This window comes from Lycium barbarum, chromosome 6, assembly GCF_019175385.1.
Source record: "Lycium barbarum isolate Lr01 chromosome 6, ASM1917538v2, whole genome shotgun sequence".
Lineage (NCBI taxonomy): Eukaryota > Viridiplantae > Streptophyta > Magnoliopsida > Solanales > Solanaceae > Lycium > Lycium barbarum.
This window is the reverse complement of record NC_083342.1, coordinates 123,901,329-123,924,905: the sequence shown is the minus strand read 5'-3', so window position 1 is coordinate 123,924,905 and position 23,577 is coordinate 123,901,329. Positions and strand designations below refer to the sequence as shown.

The window sequence follows — 23,577 nt, the reverse complement described above, 5'->3', positions numbered from 1 at the left end:
CGACACAGTAAAACAGGATAATCAAGGAATTCAAAGCGATATGGAAATGCAAATCACGAAAGCGGCACAGATAAAATAGAGTAATCAAAGTACAGAAAGTAGCAAATAATAACATAAATCAAAGCACAAGAAATTATAATGCGCTAATGCGCCTACTAATAAGGAAAGATAACGAGACTTATATACTAGCCTTCTACCCTAATGTGGGTCCTCCACACCTTCCTATCTAAGGACATGTCCTCGGTAAGCTGTAACTGCGTCATGTCCTGTCTAATCACCTCTCCCCAATATTTCTTTGGCCTACCCCTACCTCTTCTGAAACCATCCATGGCTAACCTCTCACACCTCCGCACTGGGGCATCTATGTCTCTCCTCTTCACATGCCCAAACCATCTCAGTCGCATTTCCCGCATCTTGTCTTCCACCGAGGCCACTCCCACCTTATCCCGAATAGCCTCATTTCTAATCCTGTCGCTCCTAGTGTGCCCACACATCCATCTCAACATTCTCATCTCGGCAACTTTCATCTTTTGAACGTGAGAGATCTTAAACAAATGAATGGTACTTAAAAAAAAAAAATCATCTATAGAAATAAGAAGATTGGTTGTAACTCAAATAACAAGTCGTAGTATTGCATACATTTGAGAACATCATGGGGTGAATAGCACTTTATATTTCTTTTAAAAATACATAGCCGAATTGAAAATTTTCACTTTGTTATTGGTCTTTTGTCCTATGTATCAAAATTATCATATTTTATTATTTTGCCATTTGAAAGTAATTTTATTTTTATTAATGAAGGAGTTACGTTTTAATTATAATACTGATAAGGCTTATTGATTATTTGCTTAAAGAGAGATCAAATGAATAGTATGATAGTAATACTGTTTTAAGAAATTGTGATTTTTTCATTGTTTGAAAGTTAAAGATGTTAAAGTTGATTTGCATTTTATAATAGCTTTTATTTCATTGTATTGTTTATACCTGTAAAATTATGTTATATATAATTATAAGTTGTAAGTGGCGTATAATGGATTGCTTTGATTATTTTTTTTGTGAGGATCAAGCGCGCGCGCGCACACACACATATATTTCATTTATTTACAATTCATTTTTATATTCTTTTTCTGCAATTTTACCTATTTAAAAGTATTTATTGTAATTATATTATTCTATAAAATATTAAAAAATAAATATCCATTGGGCTACACCCCGTGCCTGGGCTTACGCCTCGCCTAAGCATATATAAAACTCCCCGCTTTTTAAAACACTGATCCAATCATTGTTACTCAAGTCAAATGGAAAATCTTCCTACTGGCAGACTTTAAGTTGAATTTTGATGGTCGGTAGTAAATCAAGTATAGGCATATAAACTTATATGGACCCTTAAACTTGACATGTTTTGTAAGATAGGCATATAAACTTATAAGGTGACCAGATAGACACTTAAACTTACTCAAAGTGTATTTTTCAAGTTTTTCAGTTATTTTGAAAACAAAAACTATATTTTTCAAACACTCACAATTTTCATGGCCAAACAAGCCCTAAATATATCACAAAATATTTTTTTTAAAATGCAAAAATAAGCAAACACATATACATGAGACTATAAATGTGCACTTAAACCAATAAATACTCGCTAATTGCAATTTTGCAGCTTTCAATTAACTAGGATTTTTTTTACACTTGAATAATTAAAAAACAATAACTTTAACCAATAAAAATCCTTAAAAAAAGAAATTTCAAATTAAGAAATTTCTAAGTTCAGTATTTCAAGTGTAAAAGAAATTTCAAATTAAGAAAACTGTAAAGCCGAGAAGAAAATCCTTAAAAAAAAGAAATTTCTTTTTTTAAGGATTTTTATTGGTTAAAGTTATTGTTTTTTAATTATTCAAGTGTAAAAAAAAAACCGAGTTAATTGAAAGCTGCAAAATTGCGATTAGCAAGTATTTATTGGTTTAAGTGCACATTTATAGTCTCATGTATATGCGTTTGCCTTATTTTTGCATTTTAAAAAAAATATTTTGTGATATATTTAGGGCTTGTTTGGCCATGAAAATTGTGAGTGTTTGAAAAATATAGTTTTTGTTTTCAAAACAACTGAAAAACTTGAAAAATATACTTTGAGTAAGTTTAAGTGTCTATCTGGTCCCCTTATAAGTTTATATGCCTATCTTACAAAACATGTCAAGTTTAAGGGTCCATCTGGGTATTAAGCCTTAGAATTTTGAGGGACTCAAAGGCAAATGTTGATGAGTTCCTCTGTTAACGCATATTTCAACAGCAACATTGAAGCAGAAATGGAAGCTATCTATTTGGGTGTTAGCAACAGCCAAGTTTTTTCGGAATCGATTTTTTATGTTATATTTTACTTCTCTATAATAACATTTCACCTATAACAGCAACAACTAATTTTATAACAGTATGCTCTTTGTAAAATTACCCCCCATATAACAGATATTTTCTTTTTTTGGTAATATAATAATTAATCTTTATAATAATAGAATACCTACGATTACCAGTAATAAGTGTATAGATTTTGACCAAATATTTGATCATTTAATACACTATTTATGACAAAAAATATCATATGAAATATGTTTTCATTATTAAACAATTTCCCTTCGTGGTACAAAGTGTGATTAAGCTTAGAATTTGACAATTAAAAATGAAAGTTGGATTTTATGCATCTTTTTGGCCTATAACAACGAACTATTATTTAAATGTCAATGCTGTTATAGGTGTATAACAGTCATTCTCTATAACAGCTGAAAAATTTCGGACCCAACGATGCTGTTATAGAGAGGTTTGACTGTATAATGAAACATATTTAACCTTGGCTAGGGACATTATCCTAGGAAGGTTGACTGCACAATGGCAACTTCAAGCTAAGGCAGAGACATTAGAAATGCTTACTGTGGCACAATGCACACATGAGCATTGCTTCAGCCAGACGAATGACACATCTAACTGTTTAGCTTGAGCAAGGAGGACTGGAACCAGTAATTTTTCTTTCATGAGAAGGGATTGCCGAGTCAAGTTCAAGGCTTCGAGCTAGGATGATAGATGCCCAATCGCCGCGCTCCAGATTCAGGCAACACAGAAATAATTCACAGTAGTTCTTTTGTACATATTGATATTATTTAAAGTTAGACCAAGTGTTAACAGGAAGGAGTGTTCTCACTGTAAAATGAACTTACATTGTCTCGCTTTAGTTTATTTCACACGTAATGGGTTCTGAAAAACGTAATGTCTTGTGGATTAATGGGGACAAGTACGGTCAATGCCCCCCCTAACCCCAACCCCCCCCCCCCCCCCCCCCCCCCAAAAAAAAAAAAATGTAAGCTTGTTTCAATCTAACAATACTAAGAACTCAAGAAATTACATGCCTAATCGTTTGCATAGATCGTCCACAAGCTTACCTTTGGGGACCTCATAGTCAATAGCTGCATTAACGTCCTTCAATTTAACAACTCCTTCGCTAAGTTCGCGCTCACCAACAATTACCATCCAAGGGATCCCCGAATCTCTGGCCCGGTCAATGTGTTTCATCACTTTTTTATGTATCATGAATTCCGCTTTCACTTTAGCATTCCACAATTCACCAACCAGCTCAGCAGCTAAAGCACTATCATCACCAAGAATGCTAACGAGAACTTGAGTTTCAGTGGCACGGATATCCTGGAAATTGTTAAAGGAGAAATAATGATACCATCAACGACACAGATTGTGCACAAATTAACACTTCAGAGAGAGAGGAGCTTATAAGATAATAGGTAGCAACGGAACGGATCTAGTACAATGCAAAAAATTTAGGACATCTTCAGACATGCAGACTGCACGTGCCATTGAGTGGACAAATATAAAATAAAAAAACAAGAAAAACAGAACACAATGTCTCTCTATTGTTCTCGACCTACCCCATTTTCATTCATTTTCAGTTTCTTGTGTGAGTACACTTGTTTATTAACTGCATTATGTGCACCATGAAATAGGGACATTTATCAAGTCTTGAGTAAGTTTGCAGTAGTATCAGTTCTACCGCTTTGTTATCACATTGAATTATGTGAACTGTCTCCTCTAGGCTGAAGAAGTATTGGGGAGAGGTGCTTAGATAGGACATGGCACACCTACAGCTTACCGAGGACATGATCCTAGAGAGAGGTCAAGGATTAGGGTACAAGCTTTGTAGGTAGTCGAGTGTTGTCTAGTTTCCTTAACAGTATTATTAATTTACCCTCCTACTATCTTATTCTTCGTTACCTATTGTTTCCTTTGCTTCGGTTGTCGTATTATTTGTTGTTGCTACTGTTCATTTCTACATGGCTTCTTCAATACTGTATTTATTTTTAAACAGTATGGCTTCTTCACTACTGTATTTTTCTTTTTTTTTTAACAGTATGGCTTCTTCACTACTGTATTTCCTTCTTTCTGATTTTGATATGCTTTACTTGAGCCGAGGGTCTATCGGAAACGGCCTCTCTACCTTCACAAGGTAGGGGTAAGGCTGCGTAAACACCACCCTCCCCAGACCCTACTTGTGGGATGAGACACTTCTATTTACTTATTGATTTGATGTGCAACAAGTAGAAAAGGTGAAAACTACCAAAGTCTATTTCGAAACAAATCAAATATGATTATTTAGCTCTTATCACCTGATTCTTGTCTTTCTGCTGTTCCATGATTGCAAATACTCTCTCTATTCCCAGACTAATCCCAACAGCAGGAACCTGCCGTGTGCCAAACATCCCTATTAGATTGTCATAACGTCCACCAGCAGCAATCGAACCAACCTGCAGGCATTTCCAGACCAGCGATAGTGCTCAGTGAAGAGAAACTTTATTTTATGAACATTTCATGCACAGAAACATATAATAGGAGGAACATAGAAGTAGGCACAGAGAGTTTTATATAGGTCTATGCCATAATCAAACTACTAGAACTCCACCATCAAATTTGATACTACACAACGGAGGCCATTCATCAGGGTATAATGATGCAGAAGACATTTAAATAAAACAAGGCTGCACTTGGAGGCTTGCAAACCTGCTGTTGCCTTGGGAAGAGTCAATTACCTAGGTTGACAGTGTTCACCACTGAACATAGTATGTGAGACAGAAAAATCTAGAATAATATACACTGGTTACTCCAGTGTAGATTACATTTCAGAAATATGGAAGTCAAAGCAAAATCATCAAAAGTACTTGAGAGAGATACTTTCGACTCCTGACAATGTTGAGAGCTTGAACAATTTATATATACTTTTCTTATACGCCTAAAAAAATCAATGTTTAGAACTCGAACCATCTATATATACTTCTTAGATGCCTAATGCACAAAATATGAATTGATTATCACCACATCGACAAGCCAAAGTAATAAAGCATAGCATAGGTAACTAGAACTAGAACTTTTTAGCTAACCCAGAGATCTACCTGAGTCTCTCCTTTAAAGACAGCTTCAAATATGACTCCTGTGTAGTAATCAAGGCCTCTTGCAAGGCTCAAGTCAAAAACCACTCTGTCAATACACTTGGACTTCTCAAGAGCTTTAAACATAATCTCTAATTCATCCAATGCAAGTGAAGATTCATTGTTCTCCAAAAAACTGCGTTCCTGCTTGAGCTTAGATAATAATTCCACAGGAGGTCCCCTCCATTTGACAAATGTACCAATTCTGTCTGACATCTCATTACTTAAGCCTTTCTCATCCACCTGTTACAAAATGACAGTAGCATTAGAGTGCTTATTGCATACTCGCTCTGTTTCAAAGATAAAATTTGACAGATTTTTAACACAAGTTTCGGGAGATCTGATTAAAAGGTCTAGAAACACAGTATTTTTCAAGTCATTCCTAAGTCCCTTAATTTTAGTTTACATACAATGTCTAACTTCACCCTGAAACTGATTAATCGCCCTGAATAAATTACGAGGGAGTAAATGACTGAAATATGGAGCAACCTTAAGAGGCGGGAAACAGCAATGAGTTTAAAAAATTAGAGAATCAAATATTTAAGAAGAAAAACTACCCAACGGAGCATCAAATTAACTCGAAAAAACTAATGAAATATAGCAGCAAGATACTAACAAAAACCATAAAGAGGGAGTAACCTTCAGAGAGTCCTTACATTCTAACATGCTAGAAGCCCACAAGAACAAATGAAAAAGAATTATAAAAAACAAAGTACGATTTCACATTGAAGAACATGAACATTTCTTCCCTTCATTATATTATCCTTTTTTCAATGTTTTAAAAGCAAAACCAGTCAGCTGAACTGTTCAACTGGGAATTAGTAGTAGACCCGTCCAGTTAGACCAAGCTATGAGTTCATAAAAGCACCGGTGAGATATGGTAAAATCAGACCAGACAGGATCAATGGGTCATCAAACATTCTCATCTTCTTGCCCTAATGATTGGCTATAATGTTCACATCACAACAAAAACATCTCAAACTATTCTGGAATTTAGAGGCCCCCAACCCCAACCCCCGCCATTTCAAGTACTCTAATCAAGAGAAAATTGATCTTTGGTATTGGAAAGGACATAATCAGAAATATGGAAGGGAGAAGATAAGATTCATTAGGTGTTTTTAATAGATTGTCAATAACACTGCATGAATCGGCACATTTTGTTACAATTTTTATTTCATTTTTGTGTTAATTATAGAATAATTGAAAGATACCGAAACTACAATGGAAGATACCGAAACTAGCAATAGTGTGTCAATACTAGCAAAATCCCCAATAATAGATATAATATTGAATAGCCATTTTAATAAATTGTACAACTTTATGCCTACTGGAGACTATGCCTCACCATTTCTTTTTTTATCTGCTCAAACGATTGTTTATCTAGCTTGTCAATGCTTGAACAAATTGTTCTGAACTTCTCTTGTGGCACCCCGCATATAGCTAACATACCATCAAGCAGCTTTCTGTGATTAAGCTTTACCTGAATAAAGAATAGAAGCTTCACATAATTAGTAATGCCATACACCACTAATAGGACAGATGGTTCCTTGAGATTGCATCAGAAAAAATACCAGAATGTTCTCGATTGTAGGAAACATAAAGAGAAATATATACCTATAGAAATGGTATAACTCCTGATAGATATGCATAGCCAAACAAATAGAAATTGTTCCAGTGAAATAACCAAAAAATACTGTGGTAATATAAGTTGATGATTTGAGAGGACGCATAGGGAGGATGAGTGCATGCAACAATCAAAAGACAATTTTCAAGTGATGGGAACTAAAAATCTAAATTGTGTCCTTTCATGATGAATATCAGTCCAAGGTCAACCAACAAGCATAGATTGAATTTGGACATGGCTAGAGAACCATTAGAAAGTTTACCTCATACTCTCCAATATCAAGCTCATCTAACAACTCGGTCAAAATCTTTATGACCTCAAAATCAGGCATCATCTTCTCAAACTGACCAGCTATATCAAGATCACATTGGTAGAATTCTCTGTATCTACCCTTAGACGGATTATCTCTTCTGTACACCTTAGCTATCTGATAACGCTTGAAGGATGTCAGACCATTCATTGCTACGTATCTGGCAAACGGAACTGTCAGGTCATAACGAAGAGAGCAAAGTTCACCCCCCTGCAAACAGTACCGGGGAAAGGAGAAATCAGTATCAAAAAGATCATGAAGTATGCACTAAATAATGAACACCTCTTAAATAAAAGTACAACAACAAAAAACCCAGTGACCTCTTAAATAATAGTATGTCAATATTAACACAATCAGACTCATTTTTACTTGTAACTTCTAAAAAACCTCTCACTCTCCAACCCAAATACCACTTTTGTATTTAAAGTACAGCAAAGCATACAATTCTGCACTGCGAAAGGTAGGGATTGGAAGAACACAGGTAGTTCTACAGGAAGATAAAATTTCTAATAATCATGGAAAAAGGTGAAGCCTTTTACACGGAAAATCAAATGCAAACAAAACATGTACAAAAGTGAAATTACCAATATTCTAATTTCTATAGTTAAATGACGGATAAGGATAAGTTGCAGTTACTGAAATCTTAGTGAAAATATGAAATACATCCAACAAAATCTCACACAGTTTCTTTTTGAAAAAAGTCCAACTACCCACACTGTTGTCCCAATTATAATTATATGTTTGCTTATTTTTTGACAACGGTGGGTTACAGGCAGCTTGTAGGCATCTCCACTAACCCATCCACGAGGTACCTGCTACCTCACATCAGCACAGGCTAATGAAAAGAATTCTCCCAACGTTCTTTGCCTCTATTGGAATTTGAACCATCATATATCCCAAGGTTCATCGATGAAGGGCACACCCTTGAGGGCACGTACCCAATCATGTGTGCGTGTGTGTGTGCGCGCGCGCGTGGAGCTCCCATGTGATAAGATGCACCAACAAAGATCAATGAACAAATAGCAAGATGAATTAACTAGTAAACCTGATCCGCAAGGTCATATATCAATTTTGAGTCTTCTCCATATTTTCCCATCAGAGTCTCTCGCATTTCAAAAGCAGGAGTATCCAAAGCAGAAGCACCATGCCTTTTGAAAACCTCAACTATAATTGAGAAAGCTCTCTCTCTTATAGCCATCTGTTCCTTTGCAAAATCACGAGTTCCCTGTCACAAAAGAATCAAAAACATTGTGACAGCAAATTAATTACCTAATAGAAAACATTGTGACAGCAAATTAAAAATCTACTTGCTCTTTCTGTCAAGGGGCTAAAACCTACAAAATTCAGAGATAAGACTCCAACTTCGACATGCAAGGCTCCCAATAAATTAGATACACTTGAGCATCAAGTTTATCGCAGAATGCCTCAGCTCCTTAAGTTATTTAGCCTTTTAAGCAATATTAGCCATAAAGCCGATCAAAAACCTTCGTCACAACAATCTCTCTTGGGTCCAAAGGGATTTATAGTTGTTATGGCCTCATTACTTTCACACACTTATCCAGACGCAAAAAGGCTTTCATAACTCAAACTCCACCTCTGTATCCTCTGATTCTAGGTCAGCCAATTACTGTTATTGCATCACCTAAAACCTAGCGTACATCATCAATGTTTCCATCCAGTTGCTGGAGAACCTCCACCAAACTCTAAATGGACAGTAACTATTCGACAGGTGCAGACATTAAGCGAAAGCATAACAATTGTCTTTGCTAAATTGAATATTAATGTGTTTAAAAAGTAATTGAGAGGAAGCATAAGAATTAGATTACTTCTGTCTTCGGTAAACTTGAGACTTTTTTTTATCAAGATCAACAGTCAAAATAAATAAAAAATGTAATGGCGTTTGGAGACGAATTTGTGAACGGAAGAGTCTTAAGTGGGTAGCTTCTGAAAAGCAAAAATTGGCTCAAAAAAGAGGATAAAAAATCACTTTCAGAAGCAAAAACCCACTTAGAACTGCAACAAATCCGTACTATGATGCCATTTTTCATTTGCTGTTGAATGCTTTAGATTTGGAAGGCACCCCACAGAAAACCTGCAAGTATTTCAGAGCTCTAATTCAGAAGCTCTCCCCTATTTGCAACCCAAAGCCCTTCTCAGTTCATCTGAAATTAGAATTCATTCACAAAATAAAACCCAACAACTGAAGATCAAAAAAGAAAAGACAAAAAAAGACGATGTTACAGAAGAAAATGAAGACGTATTTCGCCGTAAATTGATCAGAACCTTTCAGAACTACAATCAGGTTTAAAGTGTAGTTATCCTTGAGACTTTATTACAAGAATAAATATCAGAACTTTATTCAGAAGTAGAAAATACTAAAGGAAATACATTTATATCCTATATGACAGCTGCCAATTTCTGATGTTCTTGCACTTTTAAAAAATATTATTTCCACAGTTGTGGTTAATTGCCAAGGTTGCACTAGAAGAACTTAACTATTTCCAGCTAATTACTGGTTGTGTTCTGCAAAAATCATAAACAAACTATTGATCTAATAGTGTACACTTGTTTATAAGGGTCTTGCGCCACTCCATACCATTATCTTAAGGATTCAGATTGGGTGTTCATATCATATGACCTCGTATTAAAAGCAAATTCAGCAGGCATACTCCGACACATCTTTTTCACATAAGCAAATAAAGTAGACAGCCAAGTCTTCAGCCAGTTGCTAAACTATCAGAATCAAACTGCTACTAATAATTCAATAAGGTGACAAGGGAATCATATTGAAGCAGCAGGAAAAAAAAAAAAAAAAACTACTCTGTTCTCTCAAAAAGAATTGAAAGATGAGTGACAAAGATAACATAGTATGGTTCTCTACCTTTGGGAGTTTAGGCAATCGGCGGCTTTCATTGCTTTCCACGATGTCTTTCACCTTTCTCAGTAAAGTGTCAAATCCCGAGTCCTTCGGGTCCAGTAGCGACAAGAAATGGTGAACTAAATCCCCCAAAACCGTGACGGTCTGGGATGCTTCGCTCAACAGCCTATCCTTCAAAATCTGCACCAGAGCTGTGGTACCTTTACCCAGAATCTTCTTTTTCTTTCCTCCTTTCTTAGCTGCCTTTGCACTATCCTCTCCTACACTCGTATTACTCGGCGTCTGACCTACGAAGTCCCTTCCTTCGAGGGATACGAAAGCAGCCAGGGCCTCCCATGAAATTATTTGCTCTACCATCCCCAGTAAAGAGCTGACATCATGTGAAAACTTAACATATTCCTCCTCCGAATGAGCTGACACCAAAGACACGAATAGAGCTTTTAGCTGATCAGGTCGAGGACATTCTTTTAACAGCATTGCACAAAATTCATCATCTCCAGTAATGCGCGAATCAACAATGTGTTTTGCTCGGTTATAACTGATGTAACCCAAATCCTTGAGGACCACAGCCAAAGAAAACAATGTGGCACACATTGCCCTGGCTGTACCATTAGATCCCGAATTGGATACAATGGCAGAGTTCAATTGGACACGTGTACTGGAATGCAAACGCCGGGAAATCTCTCTAAATTTTCCGTGAGCTACGGGAACATCAGATACTGCGGGTTCATCACTTTCACGGTTAACAAACTTCGAACCGTTAAGCAAGATCTTCAAATCAGCAGCCACGGAAACAACGTCCTTATCAGAGGAACCATCACCAGAATCATTCAAGTTAAAAGCTGAAATATCGGCTCCCAATGCCTCACAAGACAAAGCAGCAATAGCATCAACAATAACACACAAAGCTGAACTTCTATGGTCTAAGATAGCAGAGATTCCAGATATTGCTGCTACAGTTAAATCACCTGAGGAAACGCCGTCAACATTTAAATGTTGTTAGCTATATTTTATGGGCGTTATAATAAATTTCAAAATATAAAACAAATTTGCAAACAATAAATTTTCATTGTCGCCAAAAGTATTTCTAGTGTTGGTAAAACATCTAATTCTCCCAACAACTTGTTAGAGTGCACGCAGACCTTACCCCTACCTTGGGAGATAGGGAGGTTGTTTCCGGTAGACCCTCGGCTCATAATAAAGCAGGTCAAATAAGAAAAATGGGCAATAACAACAACAAAACAATATTTTAAGCGAAAGAACAAGAGACAGTAAATAATAGCAGAAATAGAAGGACAAGGAACTACAGGAGAAATACTATGACTACTAGTAAGGAAGAATAAGTGATCTACTACTCCCTAATAACCATCTACCCTAATACTTGACCTCCCCAACCTCCTATCTACTACTCCCTCCTACTTTCCTTTTTGGTCTGTCCCAAAAAGAGATTTCTTTCTATATTTAGTAAATTGATAACTCAAACATACTACATGGCAAGTTTAAAATCACAAGATTCAAAGAATAATTTAATACATTACACACATCTTTAATTTAATTTAGGATCACAAAGGTTCAAAAGTTTGTGTCCAGTTAAACTAAAAAACTTTAATTGGGACGGAAGGAGTAATAAAAAATTATTTAATTATAGTTAAATCATTTTGCCAAAAGATAAAGCTATTAGTGCTACAGTTAAATCACCTGGGGAAACACCATCAATAGTAGAGGATGACGTCACATCATTAAGGATGATGTCAGAGAGTTGAGTGATAGTTGGGGGAGTTGAAGAAGAGAGTAAGAGCTTGTTTAGGAGGACTAAGAGAGAGGCTTTAGATTGCTCGGGTGTTAAATTAGTAAGGATTGACAATGTGGAAGATTGTGTAGGCGTGTTTGTTTTGTTGGTTTTAGAATTGGAGGATGAAGATGATGCTTTGGAGAGTGCTGAAGAGTCAATGTTAAGGCGACTGAGTCCGTTGGATATTTGGAAGACGGAAGATGATGACAGTGACGAGCCTTTTCCGCCAACTGTAATTACGTGTTTCTGTTCTGCCATTGGTGGTTGGGTTTGCCGGCGAACTCGCCGGTGAAGAAATGGAATTGGGCTGCTGAATTGGATATTCCTTTGGGAATTAGGTTTTGCAATTGGGTTGAAGGCCTAAGGCAGTTGGGGTTTGGTTTTGGAGATATATATGGGCCTCGGTTGGGGTTTGGTTTAGTTTTGGGTTCACTTGGAGAACACTCAATGCAAAATGCAGTCCCTCTGATTCAATTTAAGCGTCCCTCTATTTCAACATTTTTTTTGCACGGATTGCCCTTCTTTTGGGGTGGTCTTTAAATTTTGCCCCCCTCATATTTGTGTTCTTTAAGTTTTGTCCTTCGCTTGGATACCTGAGGTTCTGGGTTCGAACTCCCGCTCAAGCATAAAATAAAAGAAAAATTTCGCAAGGCAGGGCTGGGGGAGTGTTTGCCGGATCCAGCATACAATCCTTAAGGAAAAACTAAAGTTATGCTGGAGGGGGCAGACTTTGCTTTGAGACATATATTTTATTTTTTTTACTTTTCAAGGCAAACTTTTAATTATGCCTTAAGGAAAAGTTCCATCTTATGGGGCATACTTTTAGTTATGCCTTAACTAAAAGTGTGCCTCATAAAATATAACTAAAAGTATGTCCCATAAGGTGAAACTTTTAATTAAGCCTTAAGGAAAAGTTCCACCTTATGGGGCATACTTTTAGTTATGCCTTAACTAAAAGTGTGCCCCATAAAATATAACTAAAAGTATGTCCCATAAGGTGAAACTTTTAATTAAGCCTTAAGGAAAAGTTCCACCTTATGGGGCATACTTTTAGTTATGCCTTAACTAAAAGTGTGCCTCATAAAATATAACTAAAAGTATGTCCCATAAGGCGGAACTTTTCATTAAGGCAACACTAAAAGTTTGTCTTAAGGAAAAATTCTGCCTTATGAGGCATACTTTTGGTTATGCCTTAATTAAAAATCTGGCCCATAAGGCATAGTTCCTTATGGAAAAGTTTTGCCCCATAAGGCATAACTAAAACTATGCCTTGAGGAAAAGTTATGCCCCCTCCGGCATAACTTTAGTTTTTCCTTAAGGACTTTATGCCAGATCCGGCATACACTCCCTCCAGCCCTGCCTTGCGATTTTTTTTTTTATTTTATGCTTGAGCGGGGGTTCGAACCCAGAACCTCAGGTATCCAAGTTAAGGGCAAAACTTAAAGACCACAAATATGAGGGGCAAAATTTAAAGACCGCAAATATGAGGGGAAAAATTTAAAGACCATCCCAAAAGATTGCCCCTATTTCAATTTAAAAAATAAAAGAAAATTTTAAAATCTTATGTTCTTAAATTAAAAATGTGTGTAGATTTTAAACTTTTGTGATCTTAAACTTGTAATTTATAATTTTAAAATTGAAAACTTACTAAATATAGAAAGATACATTCTTTTTAGAATGAATCAAAAAAGAAAGTAAACCACTTAAATTTTGACGGTGGAGTAATAGATTTTTCTAATCCTTCAAAAATATATTTTATGTTGAAGAAACTTGAAAATACAATTAAAATGCTTTTTAGTGTTAGGAATTGTTCCAAATGTTTTCTACTTTGAAGACACTTTCTATTACTAGACCAAGCATAATTCATCCCAAATTAGCGACAAAAAATTCAACTAATACGGCCAATGAAATCATAATAACATCTTCAACTTCAACATCTTCTCTTCCAATTCCCTTGATTTGTTCACTTGAGAGTTATTTATAGCCTCCAAGTTATGCACCTTTTTCTTCAAGTTGTCTCTTTCGAGCTTAACCGCATTCAACGACTCTCTTAAATTGTCCATCTTCACCGTAGCCACTTTCAATTTACCCTTCAAATCACTTATTTCCAATAAAGCATTGTCTAGAAAATTATCTTGCCACTCCCAAAAACCACAATTTTCAGCCTGTCCAAACCAATAAAATACGAAAAAATGATCAACACTTTAATGAAACAACAAAAATAAGACTCTGGACAAATAATTCAATAATAACACTTACCTTAGGATGCTCTTTTTCCAATTCAATAATAGCACTTACCTTAGGATGCTCTTTTTCCAATTCAATAATACTCAAAACCCACAAAAGTAAAAGAAGAAACAATAGATCGCTCCTTTTCCATTTTTTTTTTTTTGTTGGATGCTCTTTTTCAATCAGTTAAATCAAGAATCAAAACCTACCCACATAAAAGAAAAGCAAAACCATCAAAACCCACAAGACCATAAAAAAAAAAAAAACCGTAAAAACTCAAACTTTAAATCAAACAAAAAATTAAAGATACAAAAATCCAACAGATACCGGACATTATTTAAATTCACTGAAAATCGCAAAAAGGTTGAAGGTGGGGTTAGAGTAACTGTTGAGCAAAACCCCAGATTTCAAAAAAAAAAAAATCAACATCCATTAATGTTCAGACTTAACAATCCGCAACAAGCCTTTAAAAAACTAAAAATACAACAGTAGCAGTAGCAGATAAACGAAGATTATGGAGTTTATGAAGAACCTTATAAATAACAACAGCAACAGATAAACGCATATATGTGTACAATCTTCTTTTAAATGTGTCAAGTCAAACTTAGATAATCTTTTGGGACGGAGGGAGTAGAAAACAAAAACAAGGGTAGTTGTAAATTGTGACGTAAAAAACAGTTAGGTTGGTTAACAATAAAAGGACCAACATTAGCACTGAAATAACGTACTTGTAATGTCACACTTGCACACGGCTGCATTGAAAGCCACCAAACTAAACCACATAAAACAGCTTCATGCACAGCTCTTTCAACACTCCCTTTACTCCGACAACTACTGGGTGGCGCAGCTCATCAATCTCTGCACGCGCCTCCACGCGCCGCCCTCATATGTACGCCGAGTTTTCGACTCAGTCCACCAACCCAATGTCTTCGTTTTCACCAACATCCTCAAATTCCACTCCCATTTGGGTGATCAAACTGAGGTTCTTTACCTGTTTGACAAAATGCAGAAAAGAAATATTACACCTGATGCGTTTGTGTACCCGATTCTCATCAAAGCAGCTGGAAAATGGGGTGTTTTGTTTCATGGTTATTGTGTTAAAATGGGTTATGATTGGGATAGGTTTATTCGTAATGCGATTATGGATATGTATGGAAAGTTTGGGCCTGTAGAGATTGCACGAGAACTGTTTGATGAAATTCCTGAGAGAGCTGTTGCAGATTGGAATGCTATGATTTCAGGGTATTGGAACTGGGGTAGTGAAGTTGAAGCGAGGGGTTTGTTTGATTTGATGCCTGAAAATGAGAAGAATGTTGTTACTTGGACTGCAATGGTTACTGGTTATTCAAGAAGGAAAGATTTGGAGAATGCTAGAAAGTATTTTGATCGAATGCCGGAGAGAAGTGTTGTGTCTTGGAACGCAATGTTGTCGGGGTATGCTCAAAATGGGTGTGCTGAAGAGGTGATAAGGTTGTTTAATGAGATGATGAGTTGTGGGGTTTGCCCTGATGAAACTACATGGGTTACTGTCATTTCTTCGTGTTCTTCGCATGGCGATGCTAGCCTTGCCGAGGGGCTTGTGGAGATGATAAATGAGAAGGGTGTTCGCTTGAATTGTTTTGCAAAGACTGCGCTACTTGACATGTATGCTAAGTGTGGGAATCTTGATATGGCTAGGAAGATCTTTGATGAATTAGGTAAATATAAGAACTTAGTTACATGGAATGCAATGATTTCCGCATATGCAAGAGTTGGTGATTTGGCTTCTGCGAGAGAGCTCTTTGATAAGATGCCTGAGAAGAATGTCATCTCTTGGAACTCAATTATAGCTGGTTATGCTCAAAATGGACAATCAAAAGTGGCTATTGACCTTTTCAAAGAAATGATAGTAAAAGATGTGTTGCCAGATGAAGTCACCGTGGTTAGTGTGATCTCGGCCTGTGGCCACCTTGGGGCTTTAGAGTTTGGCAATTGGGCAGTGAATTTCCTGGAAAAGCATCAAATAAAACTGAGCATTTCAGGTTATAATTCTCTGATTTTCATGTATTCCAAGTGTGGTAATATGAAAGATGCTGAGAAAGTTTTCCAATCGATGGAAGCCAGAGATGTGATTTCTTATAACACATTGATTACAGGTTTGGCAGCTTATGGCAATGCCATTGAAGCTGTTGAATTGTTGTGGAAGATGAAGAAAGAAAATATTGAACCAGATCGAATAACCCATATTGGGGTACTAACAGCATGCAGTCATGGTGGATTGCTAGAAGAAGGTCAAAGGGTATTTGATTCAATCAAAGATCCAGACTCCGATCACTATGCGTGCATGGTTGATTTGTTAGGTAGAAATGGTAAACTAGACGAAGCAAAATGTTTGATTGGAAGTATGGCAATGCATCCACATGCAGGAGTATATGGTTCCCTTTTACATGCTAGTCGAGTTCACAAAAGGATAGACCTTGGAGAGTTTGCTGCTAATAAGCTCTTTGAAATAGAACCAGAGAATTCAGGTAATTATGTTTTGCTTTCAAACATATATGCGTCAGCAAGAAGATGGGAAGATGTAGACAGGGTGAGAGGGTTGATGACAATTGGAGGAGTAAATAAGACGACTGGGTGGAGTTGGATTGAACACGAGGGTGAGATGCACAGGTTTATAGTGGGTGACAGGTCACATGAGCGATCAGCAGATGTTTATAGAGTGCTCGCCGAAACAGAAAAGAAGATGAGGCTAGCTGGATACATGGCTGATAAGACCTGTGTTTTAAAAGATGTTGAAGAAGAAGAGATGGAAGAGATGGTAGGGACTCATAGTGAGAAGTTGGCTGTGGCTTTTGCACTTCTTGTTACTGAACCACATTCGGTCATAAGGGTGGTGAAGAACCTAAGAATATGTAGGGATTGCCACACAGCAATCAAAATCATTTCAAAGTTGGAGGGGAGGGAGATCATTGTAAGGGATAATAATCGGTTCCACTGCTTCAGTGAAGGGCAGTGTTCATGTGGAGACTATTGGTAGTCATGCCTTACTATACCAAACCACACTGATATATGATGTTCTGTTCTCAGATCAGCAATATTGACTAGGTTTACAGAAAAATAGTCAGGCATGTTAGGCTATGGCAATTTGCTAGATCTCTCCAGTATGTTCGGAGACTGCTAATGACAGCTCTATTCGGCTGGTTAGTTTGTTCCAGCAGCAATATTTATGTTGTGTGGATATAAATACACTTGAATATTACAGTTCGCCATTGAGAAATGGTTCAGCGAAGGCTGTTGCTTGATCTGATTTTAGTACTATGAATGCAAAGAGTTAACAGGTGATAATTGTTAGATTTTTTTGTCCACCAGAAACTGTATTTGTTTCATTTTCACATTTTAATAAGTTTAAGCAGATCGTTGTTCCTGTACTCAAAAACTAAGGATCGCAAAAGTTTCTGAATTTCTCATACTACCGCAGTGTAGTATTTAGATAAGCCATTAAAGTAAAAGAAGATAAAAATGGATCCCCAAACACAATATGATCACAGGCACAAATTTTATCTAAAACACAATCCAACAAGATAACAGAAAGCAAATGTTCATGAAATGGACATCGCATCAGCAAACATTTAACTTTGACACAGATGACAATTGATAACTGAACTAAAAGTCCTAGACCTTCCAACATCACCACTTGATTGATGCTTCTTTTAAAGTTGCCACAAATTAAACTCTAGCTCTCTTGCTACTGCAACTAGGACACTTGTACTGCTTGATATGCTCAGCTTTTGCTGGAGTAATCTTCACACATTTGCCATGGAACCATCTTTCACAAATATCACAACAAATCCAGAATTCATCTTGGCCATAATTATCACCACAAGCTCCACAGAGAGTTGCCCCTTGTTCATCATCTTCTTCTTCCTCCTCCCCACTTTCATCCTCCATTTTGGGTGGAGACACCTTTGCTGCCTTGGGCTGGGACTCTGGATGTCGAGACTGCACATCAAAGATGATATCAGAAAACATGTGTTCAAACAAAATGAAAAAACAAGACTCTAATTATATAAGTAAGGTCCTGTATATGAGAACCTTTCCACTAGATTTGCTTTTGCTGCTATTGTTGTGAGCAGCATCGCGCGCCTGTTTAGCAGCTCCAGTTACAACCTCAAACACTGTTGGGAGATCATTTATCATTTGGAAAAGCCTCTTCCTGATACATGATTTCCAAAATAAAACAATTATCCTCTCTAAATTGATCTCAGATAACCATTTAACGAATGGAAGCCATATTTATGAGATTGGACTAGCTAGGCAAACTATCCAGATACTGGACAAAACATAAACCAAATTTAAGTTAAAATTTCTGGTCATAGTACACATGATTATGGAACCCATGCAACCAGTTTCCCAGTATAAATCGAGCTTGTAACAATTTCAGTCATAGTTTCACGTCGAGAAGATTCTCTAACCTACAGTAGCAGCAGATACAAAAGTGGACTCAAGCGTAGAAAAGAGGGACAAAACCTGCTACACATAAGTTGCCCCAAGTATTATACAGCATTTGTGCCATCCTGAATGACCCGACATGGTAAACATCCTTCGCTTACTCACTAAGAACTAACCTATTCAATGATGCTACAGCGAATAATAACAGCTGATCCTTTCAAGATGTCAGACCTCCTGCTGTTCACTCAACAGAGCACTATATTATTTAATGATGATACATCGAAAAACACACCAGCTGATGGTAAACTTCTCGACATGTGAGGCATCCTTAGCTTCACTCAACCAAACACTATCTTATCCAGTGATGCCACAACCAATGCCACTAAGCGCATGAATTTGCTTTTGTCAAATAAGTAGCACCTAATAACCTTCCCCTGAATGTGAAAGGACAAAGGGCATTGCAACTCTATATTCATTTTGATAAGGTTGGTAAACATATTCTACAATAGAAACCTAAAAAACGGAAGATGTTTAGGATCTCATCACACCAAGAATATCATTGCAACAAGTCAATGGTACACTCACCATGACAAAGAAATAACACATCTTCTCATGACACAGAATATGAAACACTGACTAAATGAACTTAGGTTGAAGATGGACGCCTATATTGCCAAAAAATCCGACTGGCTTCATTCTAGAGTTCTAACTTAGTGTAATCCTAGTTACAGGTAAGACTTGTAGAGTTCTAATGTTTTAACTTTTAAACTCAATATGTTTGCACCTTCTTGGCGCTTTTGTGAAACCTTAGAATAATGAAAATGTTTTAAACTCAACGCCATCAATCAACCACAACTTTCTATGGGAGCCTTCCTATGCCGATAAAGCAGAAGGGTTGTGGTTGATTAATGGCAAGCATAAGATTGTCTAACTAGATGCATTCTAATTACTGAATCTTGGAGAGAGGGAAGCGGATACGGTGAATCAAACCCAACTTGTTTGGATCAGGCCTAGTTCATTGATTGATTCACTGTTGGGTTAACCATACCTCTATGAGAGGCAGAAAGCAGGTCAAACACTATGTAGTAAGCGAGAGGGCAACAAAAAGGAATATGTATACCAATTTCTTCAAGATTAAAAGAAAAAAGGGGAGGCCCGGCTGTCTGGGTTAGAAAGAACAATTCCGGAAAAAAGAGGCCTTCATTTTTATTTTTATTTTTTGATGACATGGGAACCCGCAGTCGCTACCCTTCGGGTGCGCATAGGGTAAACCCAGCTCCTACGCAATAGCTCGCAAACCACACAGGAGAGGTAACCCGCACTAGGCAAGCCCGGTGCGACGAGCTGGACCCAGAAAAGAGAGACTTTCATAATATGATTGTTGACTAAATTTTTCTGTGATTTTTGAACTATATCTCACCTATGAAACAGAAGAAGGAACAGCAATCACAGAAGCTTATCTCCCTAAAATCGATGAATGGAGCACACAAGTTGTGGATGCACTAAATGCTTGGGGAGGTGAGCTTTAAGAAGCATGAGGGAACTACTATAGAAAGAAGTAGCTCAACTTATGCCAGTATATCCACCCCTGAACAGATAAAATGAGATACACGCACACACTACCTAACAGACACTGCAAAGACAGTTTAGAAGGGAGGGTAGAAAATCCAGACAGAATTTAATAGGAGGGAGGCACATGGCACAACACTTATCACATTTGCCAAACGGTAGCCCCAAGGTTCCAATGTCTTCCAACAAACAGGAATAACATACACATTCAAATGAAATGCAACAGAAAGGAGCAAGTTCACAAGACAGTTAAAAGAGATAAAGCTGAAATCTAAAGGTAACAGAGTTATATTACCTCTCACTCTTGCCGAACCCAAACCGTGCACCAAAGTAAAAAGCAACTGAAAGCAACCATGAATCACTGTGAACAGCGACAAGTGATAACCAGTCTTTCTCTTGCATTCCATCACGTGCAAAATTAATACCTAATGCTGGCTCCGGAAGTTCTGGAGGAACCTCTTCCACAGGGAGGTTTACTTCCCATGTTTCATTGGGAAGCCCGTAGAGACACAAATTCTCCTTTTCTGGAAGTAAACATATGGTTAGATTCAGAAATTGTCATAAACACTTCATAAATGATCTGCATAAGTAATCTAAAGAAAAAAAGAATTGAACATCCAATGAGGGTAAACACCCAACAAGCCTCAAAACAAGGAAAAAGAGAGGGCAAACTGTGAAGTCAGGGGAAGAGGAATTATGCAATAACACAAAAAGAAAAATCTATTATCCTTACAAGTTCCAGGTCGGATTAAACAATCCACAAAGTCCTTAAATAACTATGTGATTGGACTACAAACATTTAGGAGAGATATATACTGTCATAAGACCAAGACAACTGTTTGATATAGGATTAGTGTATTGATATACATCGTCACAAAGGTCATAATCAGCAGTTCTACAAATGGGAACAACATAAATATAAGAATGAAATAAAGAATTTAAACCAGTTTTTCAGATATAGTTATTTACTGAGACTATAGAATAAAGATAAACAAATTAGACACAGCATCAAAGAAAGGAGTCAAATGTTCGGGATAAAGCTAGGGTATGTTTCACTAATATATCAAGTACTTCAAAAACAATTCATGAATGCTGGCACAAAAATGCACCTCTAGTACTGCCAGCAAATAAGGAATTCCAAATATCTGAAATTGTGTCCACACTTCACAGAACAGAAATAACAGTAACTCTCACCTTCCCCCCAAACGAAAAATAAAAAGAGAACAAACTTATCAAGAAAGAGAAAAAAAGAAGACGAGCATGTATTAGTCACAAGTTGACAGACGAACACAAACTTCAACCCACTTTAACTAAACTGCCTCCAGACAGCTTAAGTATGCCTACACCGAATGCATCTATACCAAAAAGGCCATGACAACATCAAAGCGCTTTCAAAACTCCAATCATGTGCTTTTTTACCCTTCTAAGTATACCAGTTGATACAATCAGGAAAAAGTCTGACACTTCTTTAATGCAACATTGGAGCATTCCTATTTACCCATCATAAACAAGATTAATGATGGTTGGAGACACTGTGTCACTGCGATAGAGAAATGACGATCGCTGCTACTTAAAGGAAGTTTTACATCTCTTGTTCCTTGAAAATTGATACGCAGCCATCAAGATTACGATAAAAAAACACTTCTGACATTGACACTCTCACTAAATGACATAAAATTTTAAGTAATGATCTCGTTTTTACAACTCATATTCTGGAATGCAGTTTGAGATCATGATAATTCTGTTGTAAATGCGGGAGAATTACTTTTTCAGTTGAAGCACGATTAACTACTTAATATACATATGATCTTTCCATTCATGCATAACAGCCAAAGCAGAACATCAAATGACAAAATGATGCTAGCAATCAGAAAGCTATAACCATGTGCTTTAGGCCACTCCCTGCAACAATGACATAGAGATTACAAAACAACAAAACAACGTACCCAGTATAATAATCCCACAAGTGGGGTTACACAAAAACAGGACAAGAAGCAAATTATAAAATTTTGAAATATTAACAATCACTAAGTCCTAATCAAGTAGCTTAACTCTACCACATTGACATGAAATTCCAGAATACAGTAGGAACATGAACATTTAAAAAAAAAAAAACAGGAATAACAGTCCAAGAAAATAAAAGCTATAGCTTATAGGAAATATACTACATTCAGAACTACACCACAAGCTCAATAACACAAAAAGATTCAAATTTGCAAATATTGTTGGAACACAACAACCCAATCAAAAAGTGAGCAACAAAAACTCACCAGGATCACACTGCTGGTAAAACTTCTCAACATCTGCAATAATTTTTCAAAAAACAAATAAATAATTAGCAAAACTAACAAAATTCAAAAACACCCACAAAGCGCTTATACTCAAAAACCCATAAAAGTGCATGAATTTTTGTTTTTTTTTTAAAAAAAAAGGAAACAAATTTACAAACCTGCGGTAAGTGCTTTGATTAAACCAGCTCTACGACCTTTGAAATCGTTAAATACTTCATCTACAGTTCTAGGTACCGTATTTTCCATATTATCTTTGTCTTCACGCAATTTTTAACAACCCCACAACAAAAAGAAAGAAAAAAATAATTGAGTCTTTGAAAAAACAAGAAAAGGGTTGAAGGAAATTAGGGTTTTGCCAAAAGAGCTAGGGTTTTCTCTTCATGTTTGACCAAATTTTAAAAATTAGTTTGCTATGTGGTATGAAAATCAAGATTCATAAAAGGAAAAAGCTTAAATTTTTATGAGAAATTGTAAGAAGTAATTAGAGAAATTGTAAGAAATGGATAGAGAGAGAGAGAGAGAAGAATGAGAGGGAAGAAAATGGAAAGTGTGGAGAGAGGGTTTTAAGAGCTGCTTTTATTTTCATTCATTTTTGGTAAATACATACATACATATCTATGTAATAATACTTCTAACTACTGTACTAGTACTTGGATCTATTGGTTAAAAGAAACAAAATGTGGGAGAGATGAGAAATCTGATGTGAAATGTCTTTGTTATTTCTTGTTAAATTATAATAATAGTCCTAGTTGAGAATATTTTATTGGTTAGGAACTTAGGATGAAGTTTTTGCCTGGGAGAATGACAGGGTTTCTTTTATCTTCTTTCTTTCTTGTGATTATGAGGCAGAGGTGTAAAACAGAAGGCTGTGATGTTGCGTTTTGTGGGTTTTGATTTTAACATTGTTATTTTCAATAAAAGTTGAGGGGGATCCATATAGCAAAAGGTCTTATTTTTTTGAAGTGAAAAGTATTTTTTAATTGTG

General features: G+C 36.5%; 3 protein-coding genes across 4 annotated transcripts; 1 reads left to right on the top strand and 2 right to left on the bottom strand.

The window, feature by feature from the left end:
• Positions 1-3,106: 3,106 nt before the first annotated feature.
• Positions 3,107-12,516, bottom strand: LOC132598572 (histidine--tRNA ligase, cytoplasmic-like). The gene is made up of 8 exons (XM_060311526.1): positions 11,982-12,516; positions 10,287-11,251; positions 8,451-8,630; positions 7,358-7,615; positions 6,817-6,951; positions 5,436-5,714; positions 4,656-4,793; positions 3,107-3,681 (listed from the first exon to the last, which is right to left on the bottom strand). Exons 1-8 carry the CDS (start codon positions 12,331-12,333, stop codon positions 3,382-3,384), a joined length of 2,607 nt encoding a protein of 868 aa, XP_060167509.1. The 5' UTR covers positions 12,334-12,516; the 3' UTR covers positions 3,107-3,381.
• A 2,395-nt stretch (positions 12,517-14,911) lies between these two features.
• Positions 14,912-17,585, top strand: LOC132598570 (pentatricopeptide repeat-containing protein At1g14470). Of its 2 annotated transcripts, XM_060311524.1 has the most exons (2): positions 14,912-16,325; positions 16,440-17,585. In XM_060311524.1, exons 1-2 carry the CDS (start codon positions 15,038-15,040, stop codon positions 17,318-17,320), a joined length of 2,169 nt encoding a protein of 722 aa, XP_060167507.1. In that variant the 5' UTR covers positions 14,912-15,037; the 3' UTR covers positions 17,321-17,585. The 2 variants fall into 2 exon arrangements, with proteins under 2 accessions (XP_060167507.1, XP_060167506.1); XM_060311523.1 differs by having other exon boundaries at positions 14,916-17,585.
• Positions 17,586-17,822: 237 nt separating this feature from the next.
• LOC132598571 (PHD finger protein ALFIN-LIKE 7-like) lies at positions 17,823-23,201 on the bottom strand. Its single transcript, XM_060311525.1, has 5 exons — positions 22,751-23,201; positions 22,572-22,604; positions 20,597-20,825; positions 18,376-18,496; positions 17,823-18,282 (listed from the first exon to the last, which is right to left on the bottom strand). Exons 1-5 carry the CDS (start codon positions 22,836-22,838, stop codon positions 18,010-18,012), a joined length of 744 nt encoding a protein of 247 aa, XP_060167508.1. The 5' UTR covers positions 22,839-23,201; the 3' UTR covers positions 17,823-18,009.
• Between the last annotated feature and the right edge of the window lie 376 nt (positions 23,202-23,577).

What these genes read in the sequence shown, in the direction of transcription:
- LOC132598572 (XM_060311526.1), bottom strand. Translation starts at nt 12,333, where the DNA reads ATGGCAGAACAGAAACACGTAATTACAGTTGGCGGAAAAGGCTCGTCA. An exon ending in GATTGCCTAAACTCCCAAAG is followed by an intron (nt 8,631 to 10,286) that starts GTAGAGAACCAT and finishes CTTTTGTGACAG; the next exon opens with GGAACTCGTGATTTTGCAAA. An exon ending in AGCAGATAAAAAAAGAAATG is followed by an intron (nt 5,715 to 6,816) that starts GTGAGGCATAGT and finishes ATTTTGTAACAG; the next exon opens with GTGGATGAGAAAGGCTTAAG.
- LOC132598570 (XM_060311523.1), top strand. Translation starts at nt 15,038, where the DNA reads ATGTCACACTTGCACACGGCTGCATTGAAAGCCACCAAACTAAACCAC.
- LOC132598571 (XM_060311525.1), bottom strand. Translation starts at nt 22,838, where the DNA reads ATGGAAAATACGGTACCTAGAACTGTAGATGAAGTATTTAACGATTTC. An exon ending in TTACCAGCAGTGTGATCCTG is followed by an intron (nt 20,826 to 22,571) that starts GTGAGTTTTTGT and finishes GTTTACTTCCAG; the next exon opens with AAAAGGAGAATTTGTGTCTC. An exon ending in AAAGCAAATCTAGTGGAAAG is followed by an intron (nt 18,283 to 18,375) that starts GTTCTCATATAC and finishes TTTGATGTGCAG; the next exon opens with TCTCGACATCCAGAGTCCCA.